This window comes from Mustela putorius, unplaced genomic scaffold (assembly GCF_011764305.1).
Source record: "Mustela putorius furo isolate JIRA1106 unplaced genomic scaffold, ASM1176430v1.1 tig00003976_pilon_pilon_pilon, whole genome shotgun sequence".
Lineage (NCBI taxonomy): Eukaryota > Metazoa > Chordata > Mammalia > Carnivora > Mustelidae > Mustela > Mustela putorius.
In genome coordinates, this window is record NW_025422118.1 from 3,267,426 (window position 1) to 3,287,039 (window position 19,614).

The 19,614-nt window shown below is 34.7% G+C and overlaps 1 protein-coding gene across 2 annotated transcripts in view; it reads left to right on the forward strand.

Annotated features, from left to right (window-relative positions):
- LOC101673184 (A disintegrin and metallopeptidase domain 3-like) overlaps window positions 1-19,614 on the forward strand; it is a 121,637-nt gene that overhangs the window by 37,687 nt on the left and 64,336 nt on the right. For both annotated transcript variants that reach the window (XM_004777700.2, XM_045070997.1), the window contains exons 7-11: window positions 3,153-3,215; window positions 5,539-5,610; window positions 5,846-6,012; window positions 6,736-6,817; window positions 10,354-10,493. In XM_004777700.2, the coding sequence (XP_004777757.1) occupies window positions 3,153-3,215; window positions 5,539-5,610; window positions 5,846-6,012; window positions 6,736-6,817; window positions 10,354-10,493 (524 nt within the window). The remainder of the gene's footprint in view (window positions 1-3,152; window positions 3,216-5,538; window positions 5,611-5,845; window positions 6,013-6,735; window positions 6,818-10,353; window positions 10,494-19,614) is intronic.

Here is a 19,614-nt window from a genome sequence, read left to right on the forward strand (position 1 = left end):
GAATAACTGAGTATGAAATGCTGATAATGGCAATTCAAGATAGTAAAAATATCATTAATGAATAAAGTAGCACCCAAGATATTTCTATTAAAGAATAAAATTTCTAAAAATACTCCTGAATTAAAAAAAAATTCTTAAGAAACCTGTCAACTTGAGATACAATATGATTAATATATTAGACTTTATAAGTAGATAATGAACAATCTCAAAGGCATCTTGGCCTCAAAATCACCCATAAAAGTAGAGAAATAGACTGGCTTTAGCCTTTGACAAATGAAGTGCTTATAAGATAGTGTGTAATGTATATCTAGAGTATATATGTATATCTAGTGGCTTCTCTGGAAGGCATAAAAATCCCAACAATTTTTTATCTAGTCAAGTTGCCATTATAGTTTAAAAATATTCATACTTTTTCAAGAATTTTGAGACTATAGTATCTATGGGACTTTGAGGCACTATTATTTAAATGAGTAGAGCAGAACAGGAATGAAACAATTTAACAGATTTATGTAGAAAGACACATGACCATATCAATAGTTCCAGAAATGCCATTTGGTCAAATTCAACACCCATTCATGATAAAAACTAGAATGTAGAAAACATCCATTATCTGTCCATGTCCCTCACGTGAGCGTATAAGAGGAAGATAGCCATTTGCTGTCCTCACACCGCACCTGCTGGTGCCTTTATCTTGAACTTCCCAGCCTCCAGAACTGTGAGAAGTAAGGGTACATTGTTTAAGCCACCTAGTTTATGGCATATTTATAAGAGCTTGAACTGACTAAAATAGCCTGTAAGATTAGGAATAATGCAAGGCTGTCTGCCCTCACTGTTTCCAGCCAACTTTTTCCTAGAGTTTCAATAGGAGAAAAAATAAAGGGCATACAGTGTTGAAAGAAAAATAATGTCTTTTTTTTTTTTTAAGTGGCCTAACTCAGTACATAGAAAATATTATACAATTTCCACCAAAGTTATCAGAACTAAAAAGAGAGTCTAGCAGGGTCACAAGAAAGAAAGAAATTGATGTTAAAATGTTTAGTTAACCCAAATGGATCTGTAGAGTCAGTGTAATCCCAGTTGAAATTCCAGAAAACATTTTTTGTGGAAATTGGTTCTCAATTTTATAAGGAGAGATGCAAAGATCATAGATTACTCACATGGTTTTAAAAAACAAGAACAAAATGAAGGACTTACATTGTTTTTTTCTTAACGGGCGACAGTGTAAATATTTAAGATTTGTGGGGCAGGTGGTCTGTTGCAGCTACTTCACCTAGCCTTTGTGGCATGAAAACAGCATAGAAGATGTATAAACAAATGGGGGTGACTCTTTTCCAATAAAATTTTTTTATAAGGTAGGTGGCTATATCTCGGGGCATAGTTTGTGGACCTCTGCTATAGATATGCATATTGTTATTATTATTATTTAGATTTTATTTATTTATCAGAGAGAGAGAAGGAGAGAGCGCAAGTGCAGGCAGACAGAATGGCAGGCAGAGGCAGAGGGAGAAGCAGGCTCCCTGCCAAGCAAAGAGCCCGATGTGGGACTCGATCCCAGGACGCTGGGACCATGACCTGAGCCGAAGGCAGCTGCTTAACCAACTGAGCCACCCAAGTGTCCCTAGATATGCATATTATTATTGACATAAATGTTGACATATAGATCAGTAGTAGATCAGAAATAGACCCACATGCTATTGGCTGATTGATTTTCCACAAAGGTACTAATAAGGACTTTGGAAGACTAGAAATGATCTATTGAATGAGTGGTGCTAAAAGACTGGATATTCACAGAAATAAAATCAATTCTGGCCCTTATTCAGGAAAATTGAATTAAAGCATAGACTTAAATGTTAAGGTTAAACATAAAATTTATAGGAAACTTAAGAAAAACCAAATTAATGAGACACAAGCCTGTAAAAGATGTTCATTGGGAAAGATGTTCAATATCATTCATTAATCATCAGGGAACTGCAAATTTAAATGTCAATGAGATAACTCTACAGACCAATAGGATTGGGTACAATGAGAAATACTGATAATACCAAATGCAGGAAAAAATGTAGAGTAATTGGCACTCTTTTTAGTTCTTCGTAAAAATGCAGAGTGATCAAACTGTTTTAGAAAGCAATCTGGCATTTTTGTCCTACTTTATACACAATTACTGTATGACTTAGGTATTCCATTTTTGAGGATATTCCAAGAAAAACTAAAGAACATAATTGCGAAAAGACTGCTACATGGATATGCATAGTCTTATTTATAATAGCTACAATTTCTTAATAATCCAAGTTATGATCAACAGGTAAATGTATAAACAAATTGGGATATATTTCTAAAATGGCACACTACTTAACAATAAACATTAGTGAATTATTAAAATCACAATGTAACAGATGAATGCTGAGTGAAAAAAGCCAGATATGAGTATGTAGCATATGATTCCAGTTTTAGAATAGATTATTCTAACCTATGGTGAGAGAAAGCAGATCATTGATTGCCTTGAGTCATGTGGGCTCTTGACTTGGAAGAGTGTGATGGAAACATTCTTAATTACAGAAATTATCTTAATTACAGAAACAGTTACATGGGTGTACACATTAGTATCAATTAATATAACTGTTTTAGAGTTAAATAGTTAAAAGTATAAAAATAATGAGAAATTAAAAGCAATGTTTGGGGGAAAGATGATGGGAGTTAATTTAGCTTGAAGGCTGGAGGAAGGTCTAAGACAAAGGTTTTGAGAAAAAGGAAACATGGGTTCTCCCTCATTTCACCAACTTTTTTGAGGATTCTAACTATAAAGCATATAAGGTAAAAGCTTTGATTTATTCCCAAAATTTTAATTTGGAATCTCACCTACTAATTCTTTCAGGGGCCTCCATCCTCTTATTTTCCTATTACCTATATCTGTACCTTTATGTATCTGTAGCAAACTATCGCATATATCTATCATCTACCTATTTGTCTATCATCATCTGTCTGTCTATCTCTTTCTGTGTGTGTGTGTGTGTGTGTGTATATATACACATATATATATATATATATATATATATATATATATATATATAATGTGTGAGAGAAGCAATATAAGATTTTTTTCTTATAAAATGTTTTATTTTAATTTTATTTAATTCATGTCCTCTGTTTTGCAGAAAGATTCAGATGAACTTTTGAAAAAAATTCTGAAAATACAAATCATTATGGATAAAGCTTTGGTATGCATTATTGATATTGATAATATCTTTGTTTTGTGTTTAAATTCAAAGGGAGCATGAAAATAAATATTCCACTTGTTGAAATACAGATATATTTTACTCCATTCAAAATATGTGTCTGAGTGTAGTAGGACATAAAGAAATGTCAATCACCTTTGCATTGGGGGGACTAGTATGCATAATATTGATTTCAAAATCAATATAGAATTCTAGCAAAAATGTATAATTTGTGGTATGGGAGTGTTCTACTACATTATAATCCAGTCAGTTATAATGAGCTGCATATATTTCTAGATTCACTCCAAATATTGAAGATTCAATATTCAATTGGAGATTCCTGTTGTTAAAATAATTTTTTTAGGATTATTTTATGCTTTATAATTTCTTGGATTCTCTTGGATTCTTTGATAGAAATTTTATATTTTAAAAATGGGAAGAAGTAGTCCTAGGGATATTCATTTAGTTATGGAACTTTTTTTTTAAAGAATTTATTTATTTATTTGAGAGAGAGAGAGCATGAGTGGGGTGAGGAGCAAAGGGAGAAGCTGATTCAAAGCCCAAAGTGAGTCTCCATCCTGGGACTTCGAGATTATGACCTGAGCCAAGGGCAGATGCTTAACCAATTGAACCACCCAGGAACCCCAGTTAGGGACGTTTCTGTTTATATAATCAGTTTTAGCAAAGTCATTATGGGTAGCAATGAACAAATCCTTTTCATTATCACTGGTATTTTTGTATAAGGTCTGTCAATATGTGCCATAATTTAATCAGACACTAAGAAAATGTTAAAATTAAATGGAAACATTTCATTAGCATGTGGGAAAACATTATAAAATAACTTACAAAATAGCATATATATAAAACAAAAGTATAAGAACATACATATATATATATATATATATTTAAAAAACAGGAAATGTGTGCATAAAATTTATCTCCTGATAATAAAATTAAATTTTTTTCTTTATTATTTTGCCTATTTTTTCCTGTAGTTTTTATAAAAAATTATTTAAAGATGTAAATATTTCCTTTTATCCTTTGCCTCATGTTTACCATTTTCAAAGCTCTTCTTTCCTTCTTATAAGTCTGTGTTTCTGAAAATTCTGTTTAGCCTGATGAATTTGGTTCAGCTTTTGCTCATCTGAAATCATTTTTATTTTATCTTCACTTTATAAATATTTTATTTGGAAATATTTTCAAACTTACAAAAAAGTTACAAGAATAAGAGTAAGACAAAAATACTTACACTCTCTTTACTCAGATTTATTAATACTCTACCCCATTATCACTTGTGCTCTATTTAAAAGTTGTAAATTGCATCATGGAGCTTTTTTCCCAGTGTGAATTTACCTAGAATAAGATCATTATCTTATATAGCCACAATAGAGTTACCCATGTAAGGAGAAATAACATTGTTAAAATATTTTTTATCAGGTCTACTGTAGCATGATTGCATTATAGTTGGACAATGTGATCTAAGTGACACTCAATATTTTATATTCAAATAACTTTTCAAGATGGGTCAATTTATATAAAACTTCCATATATATTTGAAAATGTATATATATTTTAATACGTATATAGATATATATACAAATAAGGCTTCATTTATGCCACACATGCTGCATGGTGTAAATATACAATATGACTTATTGGGAAAGATTACATACAGAGAAATAGCAAAGTACAAATAGTTTCTAGAGACCCAGGAGTATAACATCTCTTTTGTCTATATCAGACAACTCTATCCATTAAATTTTATTTTCTGTTAGTAATTCTCAGTAGACCTGCTGCAGGTTGTTGAAGATCTCATGTTGCCACTTTTCATGTTTTCAGCAAAAACTTAGAAATATGTGTACACATATAATTAAAGTATTTAAGAGAGAATATGTGATTTTTGTCTCCTTGAATGAGGACAATTGCTTGAATTTTTTTAATTATTATGGCACATTGTTTATCAAGGATATGTAGTCAAATTATCTTATTGCAATAAAGATAAATGGTGGCAGATAAAACAGATAAAAATGACTTAATACATTAGAGATTTGAGTCCCGATTCTTATATTTAGTAGTTTATAATCTTGGAAACTTACCTTTCAACCCTTCATGGGTGAAGAGGAAAATAATCACAACCTTCTCATTTTAATATTATTGATTAATACGTAAGCTCCACAGGTTGAAGCCTAAAACTTCCTAAGCAATTGATAACTCTTAATTCTGTTTTTTTCCTTTCACTGAGTACTACCTTATTCTAACATTTTATATCCATTTAAAATGTGGTAGTTTAGTAATTTTCAATAGTGAAATGAAATTTGTCTTTCAGTTTGATTATATGGGCTCTGAAGTGGCAGTTGCAGCTGAGAAAGTTGTCCATATCTTTGGTCTTATCAACATTGTAAGTATTTATGTTTAAATATTAAATATTCCTACTAATGCAATAACATTTATATTTATATTTATAAATAGCATTTGCAATTTTATTAAAAAGTTTACTCCTACCAACTAGTTTCAACCACCAATGGATTCCATCTACAAAAATGAATAAATTGAATATATTAGCGTTATGTATAGAGAAGTAATATAATACTTATGAAGACCTAACCTGTATGCGGTGTATCTTCTATTTTTAGATGTTTTCCCAGCTTAAAGTGACTGTCAAGCTAACTTCTTTGGAGCTCTGGTCTGATCAAAATAAGATTTCAACTACGGGGAATGCTGAGGAAGTACTACAAAGATTTGTGTCATGGAAAGAACGATTTTTGTTTCAAAGATCTCATGATATGGCATACTTATTAATGTAAGTGCATTTTTACATTGATATAGGGCTTATCAAATGATATGTGTTAGCTCTCAAAATTATATATAAAATGTGTTATATATGATGACAAGAAACCTCAAAAATTGTATGTGTACTGTTAGCAAAATGCAAAGTATAAAAATCTGATAACAATGTAAGACACTAAATCATGACAGACCATTATTCTCAGAGTAAACTGTTTACCCATGGAAATGTAGTAAACTTGAAAATTTGGAAAGCCTGGGGAGAAATATGGGGCCTCAAGGATTTTAAAGATTTTCTCAGAGGTAAATAATTGAAAACATTGTTTTAACACTAAATAAAATATAAATTAGTTAACAGAATGAAGTAATTGCATATAAAGATAGTTAAAATGCAAACATTTAAATAGTAATATGGTTACCTTCTGGTTTTATATACTGACCCAGTGTGTAGCTATATAACTATATGTATTGTAACTTTCAAAAGTTTTCTTTTTGCTTGAATAATTTGATTAAATGGAAAGAATAAAAACATAATTCTGAAGGTCTTAAGCAATATGGGATATATTTATACATCTATTAGAGTTTCCTGTGGTATTTAAGGTCAGGAGCAATATTAACAGGACTGAAATGCAAGTTTCAAAAAACACCTTTCTTTACTGAGGGATCCAATTTTTAAAAGGTCATTAAGTTAATAATAATTTAAAATGTATTTATTTACAAGAAAAATTTTGTTGTTTAGTTATAGGGATCATCCTAATTATGTAGGAGCAACATATCATGGAATGGCATGCAATCCAAAGTTTGCTGCAGGAATTGCTCTGGTATGCATTTTATTCCCATCTATTCAGTAATTATATCACATTTTGCAAGTTAATATCCACTTCAAGGAGCCAAAGTACATATAGTATATTTACCATGCTGTTGTGACATATTTCTATAAAATAACTTTTATTTGGATTTTTAAACTAAAATATTATAATTTTTGAAAGTTTGTGTGTATGTGTGTGTGTGTGTGTGTTTGTGTGTGTGTGTGTGGTAAAATACACAGAACATGAAATTTACTATTTTATAGTAAGTGTTAAGTTTGTTCCATTGTTGTGTGTAATAGATCTCCAGAACCTTTCATCTTGCATATCTGTAGCTTTGTACCTTTTCACCAACATGGCCCCATTTTCCAAACCCTGGCATCCACCATTCTACTGTCTGTTTCTGTGAGTTTGATATTTTTGGATTCCACATACAATGATGATCATACAGTATTTGACTTCATATGCCTGGCTTATTTCTCTTGTATAGTACCATCTAAGTTCATCTGTGTCATTACAAATAGCAGGATATCATTCTTTTTATGGCTGAATAATATTCCATTCTGTGTGTGTGTCAGTGACATTTTATTTTTCCATTCTTCTGTCAATAAACACTTAAGTGTTTTCAATGTCTTGGCTATCATAAATAATGCTGCAATGACCGTGGAGGTGCAGATATCTCTTTATGGATACTGATTTCAGTTATTTTGGATAAAAATACAAAAGTGGGTTTGTTAGATCATATGGTAATCCTATCTTTAATATTTTGAGCTATCATACTGATTTTGAGAGGGGTTGTGGAATTGTATAATTTCACCAGCAGTTCACATTATAGTCATCACATTCTCACCAACACCTATTATTCTATTATTTTCTGTGGTTGCTTTTTTTTTTTTTTTTTTTTTTAATGGTAGCCATTCTTTTGGGCATGTGGTGATATCTTAATGTGGTTTTGATTTGCATTTCTATGATTATCTTTTCATATACTTTTTAGACTTTTGTATATCCTCTCTGGAGAAATGTCTTTTCAAGTCTTTAGTCCATTTTTAAATTGGTTTATATGAATTTGATGTTTTTTATTCTTGGATTATAGGAGCTCTTTATATTTTGGATTTTAATATGTTATCAGGTATTTGATGTGCAAATTTTTTCCCTCATTTTTTAAGTTGCCTTTATGCTCTGTTAATCATGTTCTTTGAAGCACATAAGTTTTATGTTTGATGTAGTCCCATTTGTCCATTTTTGCTCTCGTTGCCTGTGCTTTTGGCATAATATCTAAGAAATCATTGTCAAACATGATGTCATGAGGATTCCCCCCATGTTTCTCTTAGGAGTTTTATAGTTTGGGGTCTAACATTTAGATTTTTAAGCTATTTTGAATTAATTTTTGTATATGGTGATGGAGGTCTAACTTTATTCTTCTGTATGTGCATATCCAGTGTTCCCATCACCGTTTATTGAAAAAGCTATATTTTCTCCATTGAGTATACTTGTTGAAGAGACTGTCCTTTCTGCATTATGTTATCTTGGCACCCTTTTATAGATCACTTAACCATATATGCAAGGGTTTATTTCTAGGCTGTCTATTTCAGTGATATATATGTCTGTCTTTATGCCAGTACCATACTGTTTTGGTTACTTTGCTTTATAATATGTTTAAAATCAGGAAATGTGTATCCTTAAACTCTATTCTTCTTTTTTGAAATTAGCATGGTTATTTAGGGTCCCTTAAGATTCCATATTAATTTGGGGATTATTTTTTCTCAATTTCTATTAATAGCTTAACTTTGATTGCATACAAAAGCACTACTCACAATTCTACTCCACACTTTATGTTACACCATAGATTATAGCGTTTTCTCCTCTCTTGAGTCCTCTGGATTTATCCTGGTTGGAATTTGTTGAGCTTCTTTTGTATGTTAACTCAGATTTCTGAAGTTTGTGGTCATTATTTCTCCAAATGAACTTCCTTTCTGTCCATTTCTTTCTCTCTTCTCTCTCTGAAACTCGTTATAGGAATAATGCATACATTGGTCTGCTTTTTGATGTCAATAGGTTCTTTTTACATCCTTCATTTTTTTTTTCTTTTATTTCTCTCACTGGATGATTTCAAATGATCAGTCTTCAGGTCTGATTTCTTCTTCTGCCTGATCAAATTTGATTTTAAATAACTTTTGTTTTGGTATTTGTCCTTCCAATTCTATACAATATTTAAAAGTGAATTTATCCATTTGTGATGAAATTTTGGAAAGGAGGTCTAGAAGGGAACTTCCTTAAAATATGAAAGAACATCTAGAAAAAAACCTACAGTTAACACCTCAATGGTGAGAAAATAAATGCTTTCCCAGTGAGATAAGAAACAAGGCAATAATGTAACTTACCAGTCCTTCTCGGCTTTGCGCTGGAAGTGCAAAACACTGGTAACACAAAATGTTGTGAGGATGTAGAGCAACAGAAACGCTCATTCACAAAGAATGAAGAAGACCATTTGGCAGTTTCCCCCACTTGTCCTCTTAACAGTCACTCAAATGAGTTGAAAACATATCCACACAAAATCCTGTACATGAATATTTATAGCAACTTTATTCATAATTACCAAAAATCGGAAGGAAATAAGATGTCTTTTAATAAGTGAATGGATAAACACACTGGAATAAATACATATAAAGAAATATTATTCAGTGATTTAAGAAGTGTCTCATTAACCCACTAGAAGATATAGAGGAATCTAATATTTGTTAGTGAAAGAAGACACTTGAAGAAAAGATTAAATACTGTTTATCCTTTATTATACTGTATATTTTACTGTATTATTATTCTGTGACATTCCATAAAAGGCATTATTTATGGAAATAATGCAAAGATCATTGATTACCAGAGGTTTCTATGTTTCTAATATCATTAATTCTCAAGTTTTAGTTTTTAAGATGAAAGAAATGCTACTTGCCAGATATTAATATTCTGCCTTTAGAAAAAAGTTAATTTGATTTTCTTCCCAAAAACTATTTCTGAAGTGAAAACTAATTGCTGAGTCAGCCCTTAAGAATCTCTGTGTTTTTTCTGAGGGTTCATTTGGAAAGTAATATAGTTACTGAAGCAATGCTTATTTTCTCAATTTAAAAAGAAATTAGGGGGACCTGGGTAGCTCAGTCAATTAAGTGTCCAACTCTTGATTTTGGCTCAGGTCATGATTTCAGAGTCATGAGATCAAGCCCCACATTGGTTGTCTCTTAAATAAATAAGTGAACAAACAAATAAATAATAAAAATAAATTAAAACCAAATTTAAAAAATAAAAAATAAGATCTATATCAATAAAGTCATAAAATCATGAGATTACATTAATCTTAATTATTATTTCTCAATGCTATTTGGATAAAAATGCTATTACTCAAAGATAATAACAAAATTTACCTATTTGTCCATATTTTTAAGCAAATAATTAATTTCGGTATACTGGTTCTTTTTTTAATTTGTATTTGCATTTACTTGACAAGATAAAATAGGTAATGAAACAACTTAGATAACAATTCTGATTTTTTTTCTTTTTAGTATCCACAGACAATAACTTTAGAAGCATTTTCAGTTGTTATGACACAGTTGCTTGGAGTTAGTCTGGGATTAACATATAATAATGACATCTTCACTTGTTACTGCCCAGGAACTACATGCATAATGAACAGCAAAGCAATGTAAGGTTTTATTTTTGTCAAATCTATATCTTCATATGGGAAATGTTTACAGTATTTTTAATGCAAAATATCTTTCAGTATAACCTGATTAAGAATATATTTATTAAATAAACATGCACTTATTTAATGCTTAGTGAAGGAAGTGAGTATTTTATATTGTAGAAAATGTGCTCAATCATTCTGTATTCTGTGTAATAATGCATTTTTAATGAGTGTCTACTATGTCCTGATTATTGTGTTTGATTTACAAGTGATAAACAAGGTAGATAAGTCCTATATATATTTGTCCATCAGGGACAGAAAATTAAAAACTGGACATAAGAACATAAAAACATATAAACATAAGACATAAGAACAAACAAAATCTAAACAGTTAATGATAGCTGCTAAGAGGAAAATGAATAGGGAAAATATGGGGAGGAAAAAATTCTGATAAAGTGGTCTAGGAATAATTATGGAAATAATTATGTTGGGATCTGAAAGGGAATGAATGAATCTGGTTATTAAAGAGCTCATTGAAAACTTTTCAGTCAAACGAAGTGAAGTAATACTTGGATAACAAGCTCAAAAACCTTGGCAGACTGAAATAAGAAGGTTGCAGGGAGAATAAAATTGAAAAAAATTACTAGTTAGGACTATAAACAAGAATGTTTTTAGATATAAGAAAAAGAAGTAATACAGGGTGAGGCTAAAGAATCAGTCAGAGGAAGAAGTCCAGGATATAATATAGGAATGTAGGAAAGAGCCTGCTCATGCATTCATGACGTGGGAATTGGGGTTTTATAATAACTGTAATTAAATATATTCTTAATTGGTTCCTTCAGTATGGATAATAAAAATTATAAAATTTTTAAAAAATAAATAAAATAAATATAAATATATAGAGAGTGTAGTGATGTTTGGGAAATGAAAAATTTTACAATAATCAATAGCAGTTTCTTATGACTGAGCAAAAAGGAGATGTCAAGAATTATTTATTGTAGAGGTTCTGGATCAAGAAGGCAACATAGGAAGAATCTGAACTCATGTTCTCCCACAGACACAACAAATCCACAGCTATGTAGGGAACATTTTCCTCTAAAAAATACAAAAATTAGCTGAGGGCTCCTACATATTGGGCAAATGAGAAAAAGCCCATATTTGAGTGGGAAGGAGAGGCTAAGACACAATCTTACATCTTTCTGTAATGGCCACCCCTCCAATACCAACCCATAACTGGGAGGGACATGAAATCAGGAGTTTCTCCCTGAGGAATAAAGGGTTGAACTCTCATCGGACACCCCAACCTTTAAGATAGTGGGTGCTCATTTGGTTCTCTCCATCTGTTGTACTCTAGAATGTCAATCTCTTCCAAAGAGGAGCTTTAAAAGTTGTCTGAGATACCACTTTTTAATGGCTGCTACCCAAAAGGCAACCCTTGATCACCTAGCTCTGTGTCCAGAAAGATGTGTAACAAATGGAGAAACATAGCTACTGTGTTCTTGGTACTGCACAGATAAGAGATGGAAACACAACCCCAGACTTTCTGTGAAATGGCCCATTTGATCATCCTGGAGCATCTACATGAGAGTCAAGCTTCTGGTTTGGGACACCTCTTGAGTCTAACTAGGGTGGACTCTGGAAATGAAATTTATTTTAATAATTTTTTAATTTTTAATAAACATATATTTTTATCCCCAGGGGTACAGGTCTGTGGATCACCAGGTTTACACACTTCACAGCACTCACCAAAGCACATACCCTCCCCAATGTCCATAATCCCACCCCCTTCTCCCAAAACCCCTCCCCCCAGCAATCCTCAGTTTGTTTTGTGAGATTAAGAGTCACTTATGGTTTGTCTCCCTCCTAATCCCATCTTGTTTCATTGATTCTTCTCCTACCCACTTAAGCCCCCATGTTGCATCACCACTTCCTCATATCAGGGAGATCATATGATAGTTGTCTTTCTCTGCTTGACTTATTTCGATAAGCATGATACGCTCTAGTTCCATCCATGTTGTCACAAATGGCAAGATTTCATTTCTTTTGATGGCTGCATAGTATTCCATTGTGTATATATACCACATCTTCTTAATCCATTCATCTGTTGATGGACATCTAGGTTCTTTCCATAGTTTGGCTATTGTGGACATTGCTGCTATAAACATTCGGGTGCACGTGCCCCTTTGGATCACTACGTTTGTATCTTTAGGGTAAATACACAGTAGTGCAATTGCTGGGTCATAGGGCAGTTCTATTTTCAGCATTTTGATGAACCTCCATGCTGTTTTCCAGAGTGGCTGCACCAGCTTGCATTCCCACCAACAGTGTAGGAGGGTTCCCCTTTTTCCGCATCCTCGCCAGCATCTGTCATTTCCTGACTTGTTGATTTTAGCCATTCTGACTGGTGTGAGGTGATATCTCATTGTGGTTTTGATTTGTATTTCCCTGATGCCGAGTGATATGGAGCACTTTTTCATGTGTCTTTTGGCTACCTGGATGTCTTCTTTGCAGAAATGTCTGTTCATGTCCTCTGCCCATTTCTTGATTGGATTATTTGTTCTTTGGGTGTTGAGTTTGCTAAGTTCTTTATAGATTCTGGACACTAGTCCTTTCTCTGATATGTCGTTTGCAAATATCTTCTCCCATTCTGTCAGTTGTCTTTTGATTTTGTTAACTGTTTCCTTTGCTGTGCAAAAGCTTTTGATCTTGATGAAATCCCAATAGTTCATTTTTGCCCTTGCTTCCCTTGCCTTTGGCGATGTTCCTAGGAAGATGTTGCTGTGGCTGAGGTCGAAGAGGTTGCTGCCTGTGTTCTCCTCAAGGATTTTGATGGATTCCTTTCACACACTGAGGTCCTTCATCCATTTTGAGTCTATTTTTTTGTGTGGTGTAAGGAAATGGTACAATTTCATTTTTCTGCATGTGGCTGTCCAATTTTCCCAGCACCATTTATTGAAGAGGCTGTCTTTTTTCCATTGGACATTCTTTCCTGCTTTGTCGAGGATTAGTTAACCATAGAGTTGAGGGTCTATTTCTGGGCTCTCTATTCTGTTCCATTGATCTATGTGTCTTTTTTTGTGCCAGTACCATGCTGTCTTGATGATGACAGCTTTGTAATAGAGCTTGAAGTCCGGAAATGTGATGCCACCAATGTTGGCTTTCTTTTTCAATATCCCTTTGGCTATTCGAGGTCTTTTCTGGTTCCATATAAATTTTAGAATTATTTGTTCCATTTCTTTAAAAAGATGGATGGTACTTTGATAGGAATTGCATTAAATGTGTAGATTGCTTTAGGTAGCATAGATATTTTCACAATATTTATTCTTCCAATCCAGGAGCATGGAACATTTTTCCATTTCTTTGTGATTTCCTCAATTTCTTTCATGAGTACTTTATAGTTTTCTGAGTATAGATTCTGTGTCTCTTTGGTTAGGTTTATTCCTAGGTATCTTATGGTTTTGGGTGCAATTGTAAATGGGATTGACTCCTTAATTTCTCTTTCTTCTGTCTTGCTGTTGGTGTAGAGAAATGCAACTGATTTCTGTGCATTGATTTTATATCCTGACACTTTACTGAATTCCTGTATAAGTTCTAGGAGTTTTGGAGTGGAGTCTTTTGGGTTTTCCACATATAGTATCATATCATCTGTGAAGAGTGATAATTTGACTTCTTCTTTGCCGATTTGGATGCTTTAATTTCCTTTTGTTGTCTGATTGCTGAGGCTAAGACCTCTAGTACTATGTTGAATAGCAGTGGTGATAATGGACATCCCTGCCGTGTTCCTGACCTTAGCGGAAAAGCTTTCAGTTTTTCTCCATTGAGAATGATATTTGCGGTGGGTTTTTCATAGATGGCTTTGATGATATTGAGGTATGTGCCCTCTATCCCCACACTTTGAAGAGTTTTGATCAGGAAGGGATGCTGTACTTTGTCAAATGCTTTTTCAGCATCTATTGAGAGTATCATATGGTTCTTGTTCTTTCTTTTATTGATGTGTTGTATCACATTGACTGATTTGCGGATGTTGAACCAACCTTGCAGCCCTGGGATAAATCCCACTTGGTCGTGGTGTATAATCCTTTTAATGTACTGTTGAATCCTATTGGCTAGTATTTTGTTGAGTATTTTCGCATCTGTGTTCATCAAGGATATTGGTCTATAATTCTCCTTTTTGATGGGATCCTTGTCTGGTTTTGGGATCAAGGTGATGCTGACCTCATAAAATGAGTTTGGAAGTTTTCCTTCCATTTCTATTTTTTGGAACAGTTTCAGGAGAATAGGAATTAGTTCTTCTTTAAATGTTTGGTAGAATTCCCCCGGGAGGCCATCAGGCCCTGGGCTTTTGTTTGTTTGGAGATTTTTGATGAGTGTTTCAATCTCACACTGGTTATTGGTCTGTTCAGGCTTTTTACTTCTTCCTGGTTCAGTTGTGGTAGTTTATATGTTTCTAAGATGGATCCATTTCTTCCAGATTGTCAAATTTGTTGGCGTAGAGTTGCTCATAGTATGTCCTTATAATACTTTGTATTTCTTTGGTGTTAATTGTGATCTCTCCTCTTTCATTCATGATTTTAATTATTTGGGTCGTTTATCTTTTCTTTTTGATAAGTCTGGCCAGGGGTTTTTCAATTTTATTAATTCTTTCAAAGAACCAGCTCCTAGTTTCGTTGATTTGCTCTATTGTCTTTTTGGTTTCTATTTCATTGATTTCTGCTCTGATCTTTATGATTTCTCTTCTCCTGCTGGGCTTAGGGTTTCTTTCTTGTTCTTTCTCCAGCTCCTTTAGGTGTAGGGTTAGCTTGTGTACCTGAGAACTTTCTTGTTTCTTGAGAAAGGCTTGTACCGCTACATATTTTCCTCTCAGGACTGCCTTTGTTGTGTCCCACAGATTTTGAACCATTGTATTTTCATTGTCATTTGTTCCCTTGATTTTTTTCAATTCTTTAATTTCCCGGTTGACCCATTCATTCTTTAGAAGGATGCTGTTTAGTCTCCATGTATTTGGGTTCTTTTTAAACTTCCTTTTGTGGTTGAGTTCTAGCTTTAGAGCATTGAGGTCTGAAAATATGCAGGAAATTATCCCAATCTTTTGATACTGGTTGAGTCCTGATTTAGGATCGAAGATGTGATCTATTCTGGAGAATGTTCCATGTGCCCTAGAGAAGAATGTGTATTCTGTTGCTTTGGGATGAAATGTTCTGAATATATCTGTGATGTCCATCTGGTCCAGTGTGTCGTTTAAGGCCTTTATTTCCTTGCTGATCTTTTGCTTGGATGATCTGTCCATTTCAGTGAGGGGAGTGTTAAAGTCCCCTACTATTATTGTATTATTGTTGATGTGTTTCTTTGATTTTGTTATTAATTAGTTTATATAGTTGGCTGCTCCCACGTTGGGGGCATAAATATTTAAAATTGTTAAATCTTCTTGTTGGACAGACCCTTTGATTATGATATAGTGTCCTTCCTCATCTCTTGTTATAGTCTTTGGCTTAAAATCTAATTGATCTCATATAAGGATTGCCACTCCTGCTTTCTTCTGATGTCCATTAGCATGGTAAATTCTTTTCCACCCCCTCACTTTAAATGTGGAGGTGTCTTCGGGCTTAAAATGAGTTTCTTGGAGGCAACATATAGATGGGTTTTGTTTTTGTATCCATTCTGATACCCTGTGTCTTTTGACAGGGGCATTTAGCCCATTCACATTCAGGGTAACTATTGAGAGATATGAATTTAGTGCCATTGTATTGCCTGTAAGGTGACTGTTACTGTATATGGTCTCTGTTCCTTTCTGATCTACCACTTGTAGGCTCTCTCTTTGCTTAGAGAACCCATTTCAATATTTCCTGTAGAGCTGGTTTGGTGTTTGCAAATTCTTTCAGTTTTTGTTTGTCCTGGAAGCTTTTAATCTCTCCTTCTATTTTCAATGATAGCCTAGCTGGATATAGTATTCTTGGCTGCATGGTTTTCTCGTTTAGTGCTGAAAATATCATGCCAGCTCTTTCTGGCCTGCCAGGTCTCTGTGGATAAGTCAGCTGCCAATCTAATATTTTTACCATTGTATGTTACAGACTTCTTTTCCTGAGCTGCTCTCAATATTTCCTCTTTGTCACTGAGACTTGTAAATTTTACTATTAGGTGACGGGGTGTGGGCCTATTCTTATTGATTTTGAGGGGCATTCTCTGAACCTCCTGAATTTTGATGCTCGTTCCCTTTGCCATATTGGAGAAATTCTCCCCAATAATTCTCTCCAGTATACCTTCTGCTCCCCTCTCTCTTTCTTCTTCTTGTGGAATCCCAATTATTCTAATGTTGTTTTGTCTTATGGTGTCACTTATCTCTCGAATTCTCCCCTCGTGGTCCATTGGATTTTTGTCCCTCTTTTGCTCAGCTTCTTTATTCTCTGTCATTTGGTCTTCTATATCACTAATTCTTTTTTCTGCCTCATTAATCCTAGCTTGAGAGCCTCCATTTTTGATTGCACCCCATTAATAGCTTTTTTGATTTCAACTTGGTTAGATTTTAGTTCTTTTATTTCTCCAGAAACGGCTTTTATATCTCTCGAGAGGGTTTCTCTAATATCTTCCATGCCTTTTTCGAGCCCGATTAGAACCTTGAGAATTGTCATTCTGAACTCTAGATCTGACATATTACCAATGTCTGTATTGATTAGGTCCCTAGCCTTCGGTACTGCCTCTTGTTCTTTTTTGTGTGTTGAATTTTTCCGTCTTGTCATTTTGTCCAGATAGGAGTATATGAAGGAGCAAGTAAAATACTAAAGGGGTGGCAACAACCCCAGGAAAATATGCTTTAACCAAATTAGAAGAGATCCCAAATCGTGAGGGGGGAGAAAGGGGATAAAAAGAGGTTCAAAAAGGAAGAAAGAAAAAAAAAAAAAAAGAAAAAAGAATTAAAAAAAAGAAAACAAATAAGAAAAATATAAAAAAGAAAAAATATATATATTGGATAAACTAGTTAAAAAACGTTAAAAAAGAAAAAGGTAAACGTTAAAAAAAACAAAAAAAAATTTACCAGAAGGCGAGATAAAAAACAAAAAATGAAAAGGAAAAAATTAAATTAACTGCCCGACTAAAATATATCACAGGGAAAAAGCCATGAGTTCCGTGCTTTGCTTTCTCCTCCTCTGGAATTCTGCTGCTCTCCTTGGTATTGAAACCACACTCCTTGGTAGGTGAACTTGGTCTAGGCTGGATTTCTTATTGATCTTCTGGGGGAGGGGCCTGGGTTAGTGATTCTCAAGTGTCTTTGCCCCAGGCGGAATTGCACCACCCTTACCAGGGGCCGGGGTGAGTAATCTGCTGGGGTTTGCATTCAGGAGCTTTTGTTCCCTGAATGCTTTCCGTAGAGTTCCGGAGGATGGGAATACAAATGGCGGCCTCCTGGTCTCCGGCCTGGAGGAGCCGAGAGCCCAGGGCCCCACTCCTCAGTGCGCCCTCAGAGAACAGCGCCCAGTTACTCCCGTCTGCCTGACCTCCGGCCGCGCTCCGAGCTCACTGAGCCTGCGACCGGTTCAAGGTAACCCCGAGCTGCTAGCTTACTGTCAGCTCTGTCTCTCTAGCCAGCTTTCACGTTCCAATACCCGCAAGCTCTTGCGACACTCAGACACCCCCGATCCTTCTGTGACCCTGCGGGACCTGAGGCCACGCTGACCCCGCGTGGGCTTCGCCCCGGTTTAGCCTCTGGAGCGATGTCCCTCAGCGGAACAGACTTTTAAAAGTCCTGATTTTGTGCACCGTTGCTCCGCCGCTTGCCGGGAGCCGGCCCCTACCCCCGGGGTCTATCTTCCCGTCGCTTTGGATTCACTTTCGCCGGTCCTACCTTTCAGAAAGTGGTTGTTTTTCTGTTTCCAGAATTGCTGTTCTTCCTCTCTTCGATCTGCCGATGGATTTTCAGGTGTTTGCAATCTTTAGATAAGCTATCTAGCTGATCTCCAGCTAGTTGAAGTAATCTCAGCCTGCCACTTCTCCACCATCTTGACTCCCTGGAAATGAAATCTTATGCCATTTTGTGCCCTCACTATGCCTCACAACAGATCTCTGGGATGTCAGGGAAAGGAACTTTTATAATCACCTGGTGCCCCAATTTTTGAAAATGATGCCCAATGGACACCTCTATATCTCATGGCTATGTTGGTCATCGGGATGTATGTTTGTGGTCCCTATCACTTGTGTACATTTTCATACTTTAAAAATTTGTTGCTTGACGGTCTGTCTTCCAATAACCCTGAACTTATGTGCTGATTGAGGTCCTCCTTTTGAGTCAACGAAAGGCCTTGGTACATCCTTCAACCGTTGGAGCTAAAAACTAAATTTAGTGCTGCTTGGACAATCATAATAGTTTGAGACAACCAAGATTTAGGACAAGGTTGAAGTGCAAGGTTCAAAGCAAGGGCACCCCTTCAAAACTGGAAGAGATGGCTGTTTAATCTAATACCTAGCAATGAACAGAGAATAAAACAGAATGAAAAGACAAAGGAATATGTTCTAAGCAAAAGAAGGTGGGAAAACCTCAGGGAAGGACTTCAGTGATACAGAGGCTAAGTAATCTACCAAATGAATGGGAAGTCATGATGATAAAGATGCTCACCAAGTTTAAGAGGAGAAGAAAAGATCAAGGTGAGAATATCAACAAAGAGTTACAAAATATAAGAAAGCACCCAAAGAAGTCATGGAACCGAAGAAGACAATGACCATACTGAAAATTTATTAGAGGGATTCAACAGTAGACTAGATGAAGAACAAGAAAAGATCAGTGAACTCGAGAACAGGATAGTGGAACTCACAAGCAGAGCATCAAAAAGAAGAGGAGAATAATAAAAATGAAGATAATTAAGGGGCTTACTGGACAAATTAAGCAAACCAATATTCACGTTATAGGGCTCCCAGAAGGAGAGGAAAGAGTCAAAGGGACGGAAAACTAGTTGACATTTGTCACCATAAAGAATAACATATGTGATTTTTTTTCTTGTGATAAGAACTTTTAAGATCTAATCTCTTAGCAGCTTGCAGATGTACAATACAGTGTTCCTCCGTCCTGCCACTCTTGCTACGCACACTTGGGCAATAAAGAGCCCCATCTAAGCAACCTACCCCCAGTCCTGCCATATCAAGTGGGTACCAT